We start from the raw sequence: 16,978 nt of genomic DNA, 5'->3' as shown, positions 1-16,978 counted from the left end.
TTTTTAGTGTATCAGCTAAACATTATTTGGAATTCTTTTATTGACTTGGATTTTTAATGATGTTAATGAGTCTTAAACTTCTGATTGTCTCAAATCTGATCCATTAAACCTATTTTCCCCTATAATCATAATGATATGGCTCATGTTATACCCTGCCAATGTCCCCATTTTAGTCGTTTCCTTTAAATTGTAATTTTGTAAGGAGTTTATGAGTGCAGTTGGTGCCAGGACTTTGTTTTGCTGACCAAATAAACCTGCTGTATCATTGCTTGCAAAGCATGTTGTTAATTTATTTTGGTGTTATCTATCCTGTGTAGAGTTGTTTAAGTTGTTGGTGGAAGATAACTGCTAAAAAAATTAGAATTTTCTTGGCAGAACTGCTTTCTGTTTTATTCTGATCACAGAAACCAATTTTCCAGATGCTATTTTACTTCTATCTTTTTACGTATGACTTTTTATGTTGCATTGATATATTGTAAATCTTATCAGTATACAGAATAACAGAATGAACATTCAATTCCTCTGATTCTGTGGTTGGAATACAGACTTGGATAACTGTAATACTGATCAGCTTGCATAGGATTTAACTTCAGTTCATCCAGTCATTTTGGCAGTTGCATTCAAACATTGATTCTGACTTTGATTAGCAATGATGGCTACTCCATCTGGTAAGCTTTTCTTATCTGCAGATCGGACACTCTCTTGACATGCAGTGTCCTCATCTAGTCCATTTCAGTTCACGGAGTATCAATGTTCAAATCTTGATACTTTCTCTCTGACATTAAGTAACCTTGGTTTGTGACCCTGATATTTTGCATAGTAATGATGTGCCTATCTTTTCAAATTAAAATGTTCTTTTGCCCCTGCCCATAACAAGAGCTAAACATCTTTTTAGCTTTATTGTTGCCACATCACAAGCACCAGTGCTATACATATCTGCCCTCTGATCTTCTCCAGAAGTTCACTAGATACCTGGTGGTGAAACTTAAGATGAAGATGGAGCGGCAGATTTTTTGTTGAGCTCTTTATGAACTTTTGTTTAGGCAAATAGCTAATTTTATTCAATAAACATATTTTCTGCGAAGAAAAGTTCTAAATCTAAATACAGATGATCTTCTGACCAGAGGATTATTTTCCAATATTATGCTGACAAAGTTCTGATTATGAATAATAATAATAATAATAATATATTTATTTCTTAGCCGCGCCCTCTCCCGAAGGACTCGGGGCGGCGTACAACAAAACATTCGAAATAAATATGCAAACAAAACAAACATATAACAAGGTACACTAAAACATACATACATATATATAAGGAGGAGATCGATTAATAAAAACAATTAAAATACTATATTTAAAACCCCTAGAAATTAAATGTAATTAAAATACCCAGTTAAAAACCCGTCAGGAGCGATATGGTTGAATCAAAGTTGAGCCAGGCCAGCTGCTTGGAATAGGTGGGTCTTAAGCTTAATACGGAAGGAGCGGAGGTCAGAGGTATTCCTAATATCCGGAGGGAGGTCATTCCACAGGGCTGGGCCCGCCACAGAGAAGGCTCTACTCCTAGGCGCCGCCCCACGACATTGTCTAGCGGACGGCACCTGGAGGAGCCCCTCTCTGTGCGAGCGAATTGGTCGCAGGGATGTATGGGGCAGAATACGATCCCGCAAGTATGAATGTCTTACTTTTCTTGGCAGAATACTGGATTGGGTTGCCATTCCCTACTCTAGCAAATTATATTTACTCTGGTCTATGATATGTCTGTCATGGGTTAATTCTTTATTGCCTCATTTGCCCAAGTGTAAAAGAATCCACATGATAACTATAGCACCAAAAAGGTAAAATGTGTCAGATGAAACAAATGAAATAAATCCCTACAATATCCTTCCTTCTGATTCAGAAGATTTTCCTCAATAACGAACACTTCCAACCCTTAAAATAGTAATGTTATTGGTATTTAATATACTGAGCCATAATTAAAGTTTCAAAAGTTATCATTAGGTAAATTAGGTACTAGACCATGCTTGTTCTTCTTTTGTAGCCGCTTACCTCTGCCAAATGCTGCAGCCGAGACAGAAGAGGCATCCTCTTGTCAGAGCCAAGACGTGTGATGTAATTGGAGCGTTTGCTAAACACATATAGTAAGTTTAGCACAGCAAGAACCACTTGCATATCAGAGGATGCCAACAGTGTTGTTAGGTGCTAGATGAACAAAATAATAAAAATATTGAGAAATTGCAATCAATAACAGAAACTTTATTTTTCCCATTTAAGTGTGACATTGTCTCCTGTCCTTCCTTTGTTTGTGATATGATTGCAGCATTGACATTAAGAGAAATTCCTAATTAAAATTGTTTTTATTATGAAGAGAGTATGTGGCTTTAAGTTACTACTCCCATTTAGTTACAACTGGCTGAATACTGGCTGTATGCAGACTTTCTGAATGAAAAATTAGCATTACATGAAATTCATTAGCTACGGTAAAGAATTACATAAATGCCAACTATTTAATTTCTACACTCTTCAATCAGCTTTTATTCCTCAAGAAACAGTATCAAGAATTCTGCTCCAAACTAAAGTGCCTTACTAAAGCCGCAACCAACTTCACATTTGAATTTTATCTGTATCCTATTTATTCAAATCTATTCTGTTTCAATAGCAGTATGTCACCTCAATAGAGCTGTATAGATGACGAGAAAAGCTGTATTCTATGAGCAGGGCAGTGAAGTTCAGCACTGACAGCAGCAGGGCCTTCAGCTGTTCTCTCTCTGGCCGATCACACACTAGCATCCATGACATGTTCTCCACAGTCTGTCCAGCATCAGCCAGGATGCCATCAAATCTGTCGAGAAGGTCCACCCAGTGGTAAAGCTCACACTGAAAGAAGACAAAAGCACTCAGAAGACAGACGATACACACTGTAATAGAATACAGGCACTTACCACAGGTCTCTGGGTAAAAATTGTTGGTTATCCCATCCACAAAACTACAGGTAGACCTCACCTTAACATCGACTCCTTGAGATACCAAAGTTATGATAGTGTTGAATGAGGGGTACTTATATGTCCTTGTAATTGTGGCTTTCATAGCATCCCTCCATAATGTGATCCCCATCTGTGACTTTTGCTGCTACCTTCCAACCAGCAAAGTCAATGGGGAAACTGGGAGCACATTGGAAATGGCAATCTTGTGACCGCAGGTTGCTGCAAAGGATTTGCTTAACAATGGTAACCGGGACTGCTGGAACTGTTGTCATATGTCACATGACATCACGACTTATGACCATGTAGCAATTGATTTCCCAGTTCTAATTATCATTGGCAAGCAAGGACCACTAGTAACCCACAGCATCCTCCATTCACTTCAGCCAAATACACGAGATATGGGAACCAAAAAATGATGACCCCAACTGGGATTGCATTGCTAAACAATGTAATTGTTAAGTGAGTTGCATCTGGTTTTACAACCTTTTTATTGTAGATGATATGCAAATCTTGCTTTTCCCATTACCTTTGCTTATTAGAAGCCCCTGAGAAGATTGCAAAGAGCAATCATGTGATCCCAGGACACTGTAGGTGTCATAAATACATCTCAGTTGCCAAGCACTGAAACTTTGCTCACATGATCCTAGGGACACTGTGATGGTCAAAAGTGTAAATCACTTTTTTCAGTACCGTCGTAACTTCGAATGATCACTGAACAAACAGTCATAAATCAAGGACTATTTGTATGAATTTCTTAAGAATAGAATAGCAGAAACTCCAGGTGGTAACATTTATTTCTTGGACCACAGATGAAATAACCTAAGTCCTGTCACAAACTTACTTGTTATGATAAATATGAACACATGTAAATAAGATTTTTTTTTAAATCTTCAAAATAATAACACTATATTTACACATATAATATATGCATCTGCCATCACCGCATACCTTCCCAATATTCCATGTTTTGATCTGTTGGAGTTCCAGCAACAGCTGTTCATCATTGCAAATCTTGAGTTTGTCTATCAAGGCTCTGCAGTCTGCAGGCTAAAGACAGGATAATATTAATTGTATAACATTGCTCCTTCATTGTTTGAGTGTCCTTTTCCCCTTCACCTTTTGGGCATGCAATGAACAGTTTCACATAAGCAACTGAGCCTGGACACTGTTATGAGCTGTCAAGTGTATATTAATATGTCCATGGTGAATCTGTTATTCTTTGGTTTTTATTATCAGTATTTTAGGATTATTTTTTAATGTTGTCAGCCATCCAACATTAGAGCTGCTTGCAAGTAGATGGCCATATAAAAATATGATGCAAGTTAGTGGCCTTCTGTTGCATGCTTAGTTATTGATTGGAAGTTTAGCTTTTGCTCACTTGTAGTGCAATAGCTGCAATCTCTGTAGGATTATCATTTGGTATAGCTGGTGAGGGGGCAAGGGGAACCAAAACCGGGAAATGAAAAAGAATTCCAGGTTTGCTGACTGATAGGAAGATGTACAGGAGAAGAAATGAGCTTATGCAATACTAATACGTGGCCCTCTTAAATTGAATTACCAACTGCAAATTGGTAATCCACCAAGGAGGATGCATGCATTTAAGTCATAGAAGAACAGGGGGGGGGGGGAGACTTGGCACCTGGACAGTACCTTTCTCTAGGAAAAGCTTGAAAAAGCTATTAAGCATTGCAGATTATGTGAACATTGCTTTAACACTGACAACTAGAGAGCATGTCTACAGATGGGGAAACAAACCAAATCATACATTTTAACTCTTGCTCCTATCCTTAACTTGGATTATTCTCTATGATATGTAAGTCAAATATGCAGCATTTACTGGTTCCCCCTAAATGACCACAGAAAAAATATTCATAAGGGTTCCCAAAACATACTAAATATCAGTTCCTATAATGAATGGTTCAGTGTTACTGCTAACTGAGCCATTGCAGAGGAAGGAAGGCCTGTGTGACCTTTCAGAGGAATCTTTGCTTCAAAGAACCTTCAGAAAAAACATTTCCTCAAACCTATTTTGCAAACTAAGATTTCCTTACTCCTCTCAACATTTTCACCATTATAGCTACAGTGCATTATGGGGGAATCCTACCACCCATGTGGAAGATGCTTAGACCAAATCCCGTTGGCAAGTACTAGGGGTTCTCTCAGTTGAAAACTCATGTGTGAGATTGCAGGGACCATTGCAGGAGGTTGTGAATCCAAGTCACTTGAAGGGATTTCCAAGGCTAGACAGCTACACTAGAAGATATAGTTTTTTTTTTCTATCATAGTTAGGTCTTCCAAGCTAGGTGACTTCAACAAACGCTGTAGGGAACTCTACTACTAACCAGCCTGGAAGCACTTCAATCCAGAGGTGGAGCCTTTTCCTATTACATTGGACCAAAGGAATTCATGGCTCTTGAAATTATTTCATCAAGATAGATGCAGTATACATCAAAAGTCAAGCAGGCTTATCTTAAAATCAGTTTATTTCTAACACACTGAAACAAGTGAAAAAAATGTTTTCTAAGGAACTTGTAATAAAGAAGTTATTAGCTGTAAGCTGCATACAGTCACCCCTTAATGAGATGGGCATTTAATAAATGAAGAAATTACTAGTCAAACTTTTCCCTTTAATCTCATTCTAGTATGCCATGTACATATTACAAACTGTGCAATTTCTATAAGGAATTCAAAATGATAAAAATGGTACTTACAGCCTCAGTGGGCGTTTTTTTCAGCTTAGTTCGGTCTACTTTCATCTTTATTAGTTTTTCCACTTTCTGATCCTGCTTGGTGAACCAAAGAAAGTTGACTATCAGTGACAATATTTCAAATGGTTTAAAAGCAATAGGCATTTAACAGAACAAAAATGATTTTGGAAAAAAAATCTACAGAGATCAATGTTTCCTGAACTGACAATACCCAGAAATGTGTATTTCAATGACATAGTATGTTGTGCATTCTGGGAGCCAAAGTTGCCAAGAATGGGAAATGCTGGAATATAGAGGCACTCATGGATGAATTCAAGGGACAAAACAAGCTGCCAAGGATTCACATTTATTGTAATTTCTGTGTCTAGATTTCAAGATTTTTAAAAACTGTAACCTCAAATGCTACAAACTAAAATGGCAGCCCTCCAAAGTCATAGTTACTTCCCAGAATGCCTGAGTTCTAGAGACACTCCTAAAAAATACTAGGTGATTCCAGCTTAGTTCCTGTTTTTGCTGATTGATTAGCAATCCAAGAAGGATGAATATAAAACGTTAAACAGATAGTAAGCATTCTAGGGAGAAAGAGATGTGATAATGCACACCCTGAAAGTTTAAATAAGTTTTGTGGGTACCTGCAAGTGCATGTACCTAATATTTCTCCTCACATTTATGATCTATGAGCTTGTTTTGATGTGATGTGCATTTGTCTCAATGTTTTGCCAGATACTTGGGGTGTGAACTATGCTTGATTTTCATTAGCTAATTTGGGTGTGGTGCACACGCATTTTATCTGGCGTTTTTCCCCTTTTCTTTTTTCATACAGATGTATGGTATGCCTGAAACCTTTAGCTTGTATATTTCTGTAACATGGCTAATTTAACTTCCTGAAGTTGGCATTTAAGAGGAAAAATCTGAAAAATGGACGTTTGTTGCAAAGTATAGATCCCATGGTAGCCATGATGAGCATACATACCACACACTCCGTTGAAAAACACACAGTTAAAATTTCAAGTGGGTTCATGGACTCCCCAAAGTCAGCATTGTACTACTTGCTCTGCTGCTTTCCTTATTTTACTAAAATACATCCTAGAGTGCTAAAATTGGGATTTTAGTAGCATCTTGTGCAACTATTGTAACAAATTTCATTAAATGAGTTTAACTTATGCCTTTTAATATCATTTGTCAGAGAGAAAAGATGCTACCAGACTCCTTCAGGTTTGTGGTTACCATACATTAACACAGATGTCTTCCTATAATGCTACAACCTGCAGGCAAGTTTCTAACCAGGTTCTGGATACTCACTGAGTTCCAGGTTCATAGCACTTATCTTTTCCTCCCCTCCTCCCAAATCTAAACTGGACAATTAGTTTTCCATTCTACAATAACATTTTCTACTTTAAAATAAACAAAAGTCTGATCTTACTTATTTAAAAAAAATTGATAAGGGGGTAGGCTAAAAGGCACAATTAGGAAGAAGAAGTAAACACACCAAGCTGGAAAAAGGGTATATTTGAATATATTAAAGTAGCAATCTAAACATATGAAAGATAAGTCCAAACCACTCAGTATTTTCAGTTTGATTCTACAGGCATCTCCCCTCTTGAGTCATAATATTAGGTCTAATGGGGGGGGGGGGAATATGCTGGGACTGCTAACAATTGTTATCATTATTTGGTAATCTATACAATAGCAAACCAGATAAAATTAGGAAGAATGTTCCTGAAAGATGAAAATATTTTTTTAAAAGTTTGATAAATTCAGTTACAATATACCAGGGGCAGGCAATCTGAGACTTCTAAGCTCTATCACCACATACCCAATGACATCAAACTTCCAACCCTGATAGTGGAGGGCAATGTTCCCTCTAATTTTTTTTCAGTGTGGGCGGAAAAGTATAGTGTTTGAGCGGCACATTTTCATGCCTGAGCACCTGAATATTTTTCACAGATGTTACCCAACAAAACGAAATCAGTGTTATTTGAAACTCAAAGTTATATTTATTCAAAATACACGTTTAATTAAAAGTGTTATATAATATCAGTATCACTTATAATACTGCAAGTCTGCAATATTAAAATACTTGTATGGTGTTTACGGTAATGTACACTGTTATTCACTGAAAGTCTGTCTCATCTTACAGTTTCTCACGTCTGTCTTTCTTTAACAACCATTCCAAGTACACTTTGTCAAGATCAATCTGCGCTGCTGAAGTCTGGTAAGATCAGATTCGCATCAGCATATCCAAGTGTTTAGTTTGTGAGTTTTGGTCTTGGTGGCATTCATCAGGTTGAAACCTCGCTCACAATCAGCTCTTGACGCTTGGAATGTTGCGCAGATGTCCAGCAGACGTGACAGCAATCCAAACTGTTGCTCTCTTAGTACAAACTGAACTACATCATCAAATGAGTGCATTAATCCAGACTTGAATTTCTCCGACACCAGAAATCTGAAGTCACGATATTGTGACTGTACAGCTGATGGGATGCTGACTTCATCCAAATCCTCAAAGAAATGCTGGTATTTTCCAACCAGAGTTGCAATCTGTTTCCCCAAAATTAAAAGTGATCACATTCGACAGAGCAGCAGTTTCGAATATATTCCAATCTGTCAGCTCGTTGTCTGGAAAACGACTGTCAAGATGCAAGCACAAATGTTCAATGAATCTGAGTACAGGAGCCGCGTCAATGTCATATATTCGTGAGCTTCGTCATTCCAGTAAACCGTTTCACCTAAATACTGCAGGCGAAGCTTGGTTATTCTGGCCTTCACAAACTGAATGGCTTCGATTGGTGTCAGGTTGCTTCTTTGCAACAGTTTGTTCAACTCGGCTAATTCGCAAACGTCGTCAAACAAGATCAATGCAGTATGAATCTGTGGATCCATCAACTTTCTATAACAATATTTACAGACTGGTTCACTGTGTGTTTCTGCTTGCTCTTTACAGTACTCAACCAAAACTGTAATGTTTCTCATCAATGCTTGCAATGCAAAATGTCTGGAAAGCCATCGTACTTCATTCAACGGTCTGAAGGCTACCAATTCACACTCGAGAACTTCTGCTAGTTCTGCAAATGCCGTTTTCTTCACAGAAGAGCGGCAGAACAGAGTGTAGACAGTTCGTAGCAAAGTCTCGATGTCCTTCATCAGTGAGACGTACTTACATGCATCATCAATCCCCAGGCCTTCTCAATGTGCCACACAGTGCTGTTCAAGCAAATGGGATACATCTCGACGAAGCTGAGCAGCCACACCATTATTCTTACCCAGCATCACAGACGCACCATCTGACGTAAACATGACCATCTTTTGAATGTCGATGTTGTTTGTAGCATAGAACTTTTTTATGGCTGCTGTGATTGCTGTGCTGTCGCACGTTGACAACTATAAAATTCCTGCAAACACGATCTTATAAATCGTGGCATTAGACGGGCGGAATTTCGCATACAAAATCAACATTTTGGTGACTGATACATCGGTGCTTTCATCAGCAATAAGAGTATGAAAACTGGCATTACATAGATAATGCATGACTTCTTTCTGAACAACTGCATTGATGCACTCCACAAACTCAAAGCCATAATTCTTGCTGTGCCAGCTCTCCGGAATGGACACATACTTGCCTATGTGGTCATGTATGGCTTTGACTGATAATATCGACATATTCATGTTTATAGCCAGCAACACATTATCAATCAAAACTTTGACTTCATCAGCACTGGCATTTCTGCGTAGTGAAACTTCTTTTCTGTTTGCTCTGTCTTTTGCACTTTCAGTCAGTAATCTCGGCAGCCCTCCAGATTTCTGGCATCGTAGTTTAGTGACAGAATCCAGGTGAATCTTCTGATTGATATGACGCTTCAAATAATCAATTTTCCAATCATTCCATTGTTTTCCAGTGGTGAATGCGCCGCCTGTACAAGCTTCTTGGCATATCTGGCAAACAATGTTGTCACTACTTTCACGATAAGTGAAGATGTCACCCAGTTTTGCTAACTGTTTTCAAGACGAAGTTGGCAGTTCAGTCTCTACTAACTCTCCCAACCATTCTGGTTTAAACTTCAAGCTGCACTTTTTCTTCATAACAATGTTTACTCCAGCTTTACGTTTCGACATCAGCACTGACTGATGATGTACCTATAGGGTTATTACAATTATCTTTTCAAATTCATTTTGGATTAAATAAAAAAGAGCTTTGAAATGAATATATAAATTGCATTTATTACCAGTAATATTAAAATAGTAAATGTTTGATATACTTCATTTTAATGAATTTCACTTGATATACTTCATTTTAATGAGTTCACATTCAATTGCAAAAGTTGTCTATATACTGCATGCTTCTGTGAATGTATTATATGCAATTTGCTATTTTAAATGAGTAAAATTATTTAAATCCCCATACATCAAGTCTCAATCACATCTAAGAATTTTCTTCCATCATTAATTTGTAAACTCAAGGATTTATTGCCTGCAGGTTCAACAATGCTTGCTGATTGTTAAAAAAATTGTGGGAATTTGTTCCTCTTTATACAGGTAGTTCCAGTAACCTACTACTGCTGCAAAACTAATTGCAAAACATTAAATTTTATTATTTTTAATATGAAAAAATAATTTGACTCATAAAATCTTATTTTTTTCATGATTGCTCACACAGAAGTTGTTTGCTATTGGAAAAAGTACATTCTAACAATGAATAGCTAAACAGAATAGGAAATTGCATTATCCAAAACTCTAAAAAAATGAAGTGAAAATATTTTAGCCACACTTTTTTCAAATCTTATTCCTCCTACAACCCAGTGAACTGTGTGGATGACTTTAAAGTACTTACATTTTAGTTAAGGTTTTAATTCTAAAAAATTTCTAAACTCCATACTACTTGCAAATATAAATAGTTAAAATGGCTCTATCATAACAAATAAGAGAAAAAAACCACCTTCCTTTTGTTTATAAAGTAGTGGTTTTAGTTTGCTCCAAATAATTTAATTATGGAAGTCACTATTTTAAACTGACAGATAGGAAGTTTAATTAGATTAAAAGCAAAAATATTCTCAATGACTTTGAAAATCCCAATGAGTTATCAAATATAGATACTCCTTCATTACAACGTGGGACTGGAATTTTTATTACTCAGCAATGTGGTCACAAAGCGTGACGCCATGTCATGTGACCGGGCTCTCTCTCGCCTCTTTCCGACTCTGAGGGCATCAATCATGTTAGCCCAGGGATCTGCAAAGTTGGCTCTTTTAAGACTGGTGGATTTCAACTTCCAGAATTCTGAGAGTTGAAGTCCACCAGTCTTAAAACAGCCAACTTTGCAGACCCCTGTGTTAGCCCAAAGCCTGGCACTGGGCCTTGCTCCCCCATTGGTGGAGCCCCGAGAAGCGAGGAGGGAGAAAAAGAGACGGAGGCCAAGGAGCTTCCCCCCCCCCCCCAGCAAAAATCTAACCGGGGAGCTGGGCAGTAGCAAATTAGCCGATCACACAGCACGTATGGAAAGCGAGGTCTGACCGGGTGGGCAGCGAAACTCCAGGGCTCTCTGTTCTAATTCCCCGTGAAAACTGTTGCAAAAATCTAACCGGGGAGCCAGGCACTAGCAAATTAGCCGATCATGCCGCGTGATCGACTAATTTGCTAGTGCCCGGCTCCCCGGTTAGATTTTTGCTGTGGGGAAAAGCTCCTTGGCCTCCGTCTCTTTTTCTCCCTCCTCGCTTCTCGGCCCCATCCGACTTCAGGATCCTCCCTAATCATTGTGGGTCGAAAAGAAAAAAGGGAAAGGGGCGCTTGTTTTGAACCTTTAAGCGTCCCTTTCCCTTTTTTCTTCTTGACCTACACTGATTAGGGAGAATCCTGAAGTCAGGCGGCAATGTACTGCGGTAGGAAAGGTTTAGCTGGAGCCTGGAGAGTGTTTTGATTGCGATTCCCTAGCCGCTCTGTAGTCCGTGTCCAGCAAATACGCGATGCTGTGTGGTAGTTAGAAATTACAGTGCGGCTTATTCCAGGCACGTGCGTGGCCGCGCAGGCGCACACCTTAGAGGGAACAGTAGTTGAGGGAAGTTGACCTTGAGGTTGCCTGGAAACCCAGCAAGATAAGTAACTCTACCCTGCTCATCCTACTATCTTGTTTTCATGTTTTGACTTTTTTCTAATCTACTCAACTGAATAAACCTGGAAATAATTTATTTTCAAACAAGAGGAAATCTAGGAGTTGCCCTCTAATCCAGATCTATCTTCAACTAGATGGTAGAAAGAGGGTTTCAGTGTCTTTTAGCATTTGCAGGTCTGTATACTTCAGTTTCCTCTGCAATAATAAAACCATATTTCTCACCCTATCCATTCCACAACGGTGGTCCTTGAATAGAGAGTGCCTCCTAAATGTATTTTCCCTGGACTAAGCAAGGAATTCTGCTATTAAAGAGAGCTTATCTCTCAATAGTCCTCAGTGTCTTGGTGAGGTTTGGCTGTTAGTTTATTCAATAAATCCAGGCAATGACCGGATTTATTCAACACACATACATTCTCTAGTTCGGTCCAACAAATGACTCTTTTCTGCCTCTCCTACATACATTCCTTACCATTGAGCGTTCTTAGGTCAGTCATATTTTATTTCTAACTATAGAAATCACATTAGAAAAGCCTAATTTGTTTGTAAACTGAAACAATATAAAAAGAAGTAATTCATTTGTAACATAAATACAAAGGAAATATACAATCTAAACAAAATTCAAATAATTCTTAAAATGCCAATAAAAATGTAAAATGTTAATAAAGAAAATCCAGTATCTTCTGGATTCAAAATTATAGACAATTATAGACAATCAAACCCCTGTATTTTCCTAACCTCAAATGCATTGCCTTCCAAAATATATTTCAGTCTTAACTAGCTTATTGTTACAGTCTACTGTTCCCCAAATTCAGCAATTTGGAGAAAGACTGCTGGCTTACCTAAACGGTCATGTGCTGTGGGAGAATCCAAGCATGGGTTAACTTTGTCCATTTGCCCAGAGACTGAGTTAGAAAAAAGTCTTAACCACGCCTCCTTTGCTTGACTGAACTCGACTGTTTTAACGAAGGCATAACCAGTCCAAGAGATGGAAATATGCCGGTAAGGTCTGTTGAGATGGAAAACTATGAAGGTAAGTCATGTTCTGACCCTGGACTGGATTGGTCACAAAGGCAAGGTTGGATTCTCCCGCAGCACACATAGAACGACCTTCAGGTAAGCCAATGGTCTTTCTCCTGTGCGCTGCTTGGAGAATCCAAGCATGGGATATGCCCAAGCATAGTCTCTCAAGGGCGGGAAGTAGACTGGTCCAGGGTCCCAGAATCTGAATGAACACTCTTGCAGGACTCGCCACCAGAAAGACGTCTCGGTGGAGGCAAAAATGTCCAGTTTATAATACCTGACAAAGGTGATGGGGATTACCATGTCACCGCCCTGCAAATCTCTTTGACTGAAGCTTGTGTCGCCCAGGCGGTGCTTGTGGCAGCACTCCTAGTGGAGTGATCCAGGATACTCCTGGGCACTGGTCTGGACTGGATTTCATAGGCTTTGGCTATGCAAGCCTTCAACCATCGACCCACTGTGTTGGGAGTCACTTTCTGTACCATAGATGCTGGTTGAAAGGAAACAAACAGTGATTCCGTCTTCCTAAAGGAAGCTGTTCATTTAACAGCCCTTCTTACATCTAGATGGTGCCACTTCCTCTCTAGAGGATCCATGGGCCACGGGCAAAAGTCTGGAAGTATAATTTCCTGGGCCCTGTGAAACTACGAGTTAACTTTAGGTAAGAAGGAGAGGTCTAACCATAGCACAACTCTGTCAGGATGGAAAATGCAGAGGACTCTGCGGACCAAGAGGTCCGCAAGCTCCAAGATCCTCCTGGCCAAGGTGATGACCATGAGGAAGGCGACCTTAAAAGTCAATAGTCGAAGGCTGATGGTGCATAATGGCTCAAATGGTGTGGAGGTGAGAGTCTGTAATACGCTGGATAAGTTCCAAGTGGGGTAGCGATGCACCGTGGGTGGCCTGAGGTTCGATGCCCCTTTCAGGAAGCTACGCACCCTTGAATGATGAGCAAGAGTGTGGCCATTGCTGCCCACAAGGACTGTTGATAAAGCAGCCAGCTGTCAATGCACTGTGCTGAGAGTTAGTCTCCTGTCCAAACCATCCTGCAGAAAGTCCAGAATCTGTGGAATTGAAGCAGTCATGGGAATGATATGTCCAATACGACACCATCTACAAAAGGCAGCCTAAGTAGCATTCTATATACATGTGGTGGAAGGCCTTCTGGCCATCTAAATCATGCGGATGACCTTTCTGGAGAAGTTTTAAGATGTCCCTTTCAAGTGCCAGATGGCTAATTGAAGCCACTGGGGATCCAGATGGAGCAGGGTCCCCTGGCTGAGGGATATCTTGTCATCTGGAATTCTCCAGGGCCTGGAGATGGAAGAGGCAGGAAGGCATACAGCAGCCCCTGAGGCCAAGGGCTGCGGACAGCATTGACCCCTTCTGCCCATGGCACTGGAAACCTGGTGAAGAACCTTGGGAGATGAGTGTTGGTTGGGTGAGCGAACAAGTCCATGGTTGGGTGTCCAAACTTGTGGGACAACTCCAGGAACAGATCTGGGTGGAGACGACATTCTGCATGGTCCACCGTAGCTCTGCTCAACCAATCCACCTGCACATTTGCAATCTCGGTTATGTGCTCCGCTCAGATGGAAAGGATGTACGCCTCCCCCTAGGGGCAGAAAGACTAGAGGCCTAGTCTTTCTGCCTCTAGCTTGAGGGACCTGAAGTGGATGCCCCCCTGGTGGTTGATATGGGCCTTTGTGGCCATATTGTCGGTGAGGATCAGGATGTGGCAGCCTGTCACTAGCTCCTGAAACTGTCGAAACTGCTACTAACTTGTCACTAGCCTCTGCCTTCAGCCCTTCCAATACATCGGAAGATATAATGGCAGGAGAAGCTAGGGATGCTACTAGAGGATCTACCATCAGAATCTGCAGGAGCCCCTCCAAATCCGGAAAGGAGCTGTAAAGTTTCCAATCATTATTGCTAAGGGGGAGGAATGGAATCCAGCTGGGTCCACTGTCTCTGAACAACGTCCAGGAACAGCTATGGGGATGGTATAACTTCCTATTCTGGGACTTGCTTGGAAAAGAGACACTCCATCAAGTCCAATCCCAATGAAGCCTCAGCTGGAGTAGAAGTGCCCCCCATGTTGGTCGTGGTTTTGGCCTGGTATAAAAGGGACTTAAACAAGGTCCTGGCCATGGCCAGTGCCATAGAAGATTTATTCCTTTGCTGCAATTCTGAATCAACCCCTTGGGAAATAGCTGCAAAAATTAAAGCATGAATCTCTCAGGGAAGATCCAAAGATTGAATCTCCTCATGGTGGAGCCCTGCCGCTGTAGGAGTGAAAGTGGCCTCTGAAACTGAATGCCTGGACCCTGAACCTAGACCTAAGCCTACTGCTGATAGACAAGATGGAGGAGTGGGCCCCAATCCCACTTCCTCTGCTGAAAGGCCCTGAACAAGGATGATGTCAGGTGACCAGGAACGGGTCGCTTCTAGAGGAGGAGGAGAACCGAGGTGAGAATGAAGAGAAAGAATCTCCAACGGCAGTGGTGGTGGGGATCTGTTGGCCTCTGCTCTCCTGGTAACCTTGGAGAATTGTTTTTTCAAGGACCTCTGTCTCCTCTTAGCATCTCTCTCAGCTGCTGCAGATGTGGATGGAACGACAGAAATACTGGTCCTAGCTCTGCTGGCCGTACCTCTCGTGGTGGGCCTGCTCACCCTGGAATTAGATGACTCGCTGGGTGGCTGCGGCCTGGGGGAGAGATCTGCCCCAATGCTGCTGTCCGAGATGGAACAATCTGCCATGCTGGATCTAGCTCAGCTTTTGGGTGGGAATAAACCCCTCTGAGGTAGTTTGAAAGCAAGGGGCAAGAGGACAGGCCTATGAGATGATTAAGACCTTGCACTCACTGCAATGGCGCCACTAGGCAAGGCACAAATGGCAGGCGCTGCCAGGCAAAGCTGCAAGAAGTTCAGAAAAAATGTCTCCAAAGATCAAAAGCCACAGTACAGTCAGGACTGAATAGATGATCGAACAACCGGAGCAAAAAACAACAGCCCGGCAACGAGGTTCTGGCTATGCGTCCTCCCTGCAGCAGAGCAAGCTCCGAAATGGCGCAAGAATGACGTACCAGTTCTCCTCACACCAAAATTAACTGTTGCGACTTTCAATCTCCAAAATGGTGTGAGAGTGGCATACCGGCTCTCCTGGCGCCTCAAACGCAGCCACTGCAAGGTTAAATTGCCCCAAAACAGTGTGAATACGGCAAACCGGCTCTCCAGTGCCAAAGGGGGAAAAACACAGTTATGGGAGGCTAGCCCGAAGGATCAAGCAGTATCTCCGGGCTGCTGAAATCCTCTCCTAAAAAAGCTCTAAGCCAGAAAAAATGCCCCTTTAATCTACCTAGGTGGTGGTGGTTCTAGCTTCTACCTAGGTGGTGGTGGTTCTAGCTGGCGGGCCAGGGAAAACCAGCGCACTCACCTGCAGCTGAGTAAAGGATTAGGAGTTATGAAGCCACATGCAAAACTCAATAAAATCATAAAAATTGGAGAATCCAAGCTATGAGAAAACCTATTATTTAAACTGACCTGGAGAAAAATTACTTACATCTCTCTAGGCTGGAGTGAGTTAAAACAACTTAGCTCAATCAAGCATAGGAGGTGTGGTCAAGGCTTTTTTCTAACTCAGTCTCTGGGCAAAAGGACAAAGTTAACCCATGCTTGGATTCTCCAAGCAGGGCACAGAAGAAAGGTATGTTTCCATTGTTACTACCATATCTTCAACTTGAAAAACCACTAGTGCTGATTAAGGTGTCATACTTCTGTTAATTAACCCAACTGTGGGGACAATAAACACAATTAATTACCCAGACTTTCTGAAAGTCTGATTTTCTCAATCATGATTTTTCAGTGTAGGACAAAGCTAAGATGGAATACCTTTGAAATGGAAACAAGTATACTGGAGAGATTCACAATATGTATCATATCCAATGTTACATGAAGATGCAACAGGTATTATCAAGACCTGTTTACACTTCTATTATGCCCCACCCTTTATTCTTTCTAATCTTTGCCTCCTGCTGCTTATAACTGCTTTTAAAGCCTTGTCAGCCAATTCCAGCTCATGAAAACAGTTACCTCATGTTTTAGGCACTTGGACTGTGTTTATTGTTCTGACTGCTTTTGACCATTTAAAGTTTTCCTTCATT

General features: G+C 40.7%; 1 protein-coding gene across 2 annotated transcripts in view; it reads right to left on the bottom strand.

Annotated features, from left to right (window-relative positions):
• The window catches only part of HUWE1 (HECT, UBA and WWE domain containing E3 ubiquitin protein ligase 1), a 121,173-nt gene that overhangs the window by 78,068 nt on the left and 26,127 nt on the right, over positions 1-16,978 (bottom strand). For both annotated transcript variants that reach the window (XM_081941708.1, XM_081941709.1), the window contains exons 3-6: positions 5,696-5,767; positions 3,933-4,031; positions 2,671-2,877; positions 2,050-2,202 (exon numbers count right to left, since the gene is read on the bottom strand). In XM_081941708.1, the coding sequence (XP_081797834.1) occupies positions 2,050-2,202; positions 2,671-2,877; positions 3,933-4,031; positions 5,696-5,740 (504 nt within the window). In that variant the 5' untranslated portion in view covers positions 5,741-5,767. The remainder of the gene's footprint in view (positions 1-2,049; positions 2,203-2,670; positions 2,878-3,932; positions 4,032-5,695; positions 5,768-16,978) is intronic.

Source organism: Natrix helvetica, assembly GCF_964273705.1.
Source record: "Natrix helvetica genome assembly, chromosome: 1".
In the NCBI taxonomy this organism is placed as follows: Eukaryota; Metazoa; Chordata; class Lepidosauria; order Squamata; family Natricidae; genus Natrix; species Natrix helvetica.
Note: the sequence above shows the minus strand (reverse complement) of the source record. Positions and strands in the feature narration are given on the sequence as shown.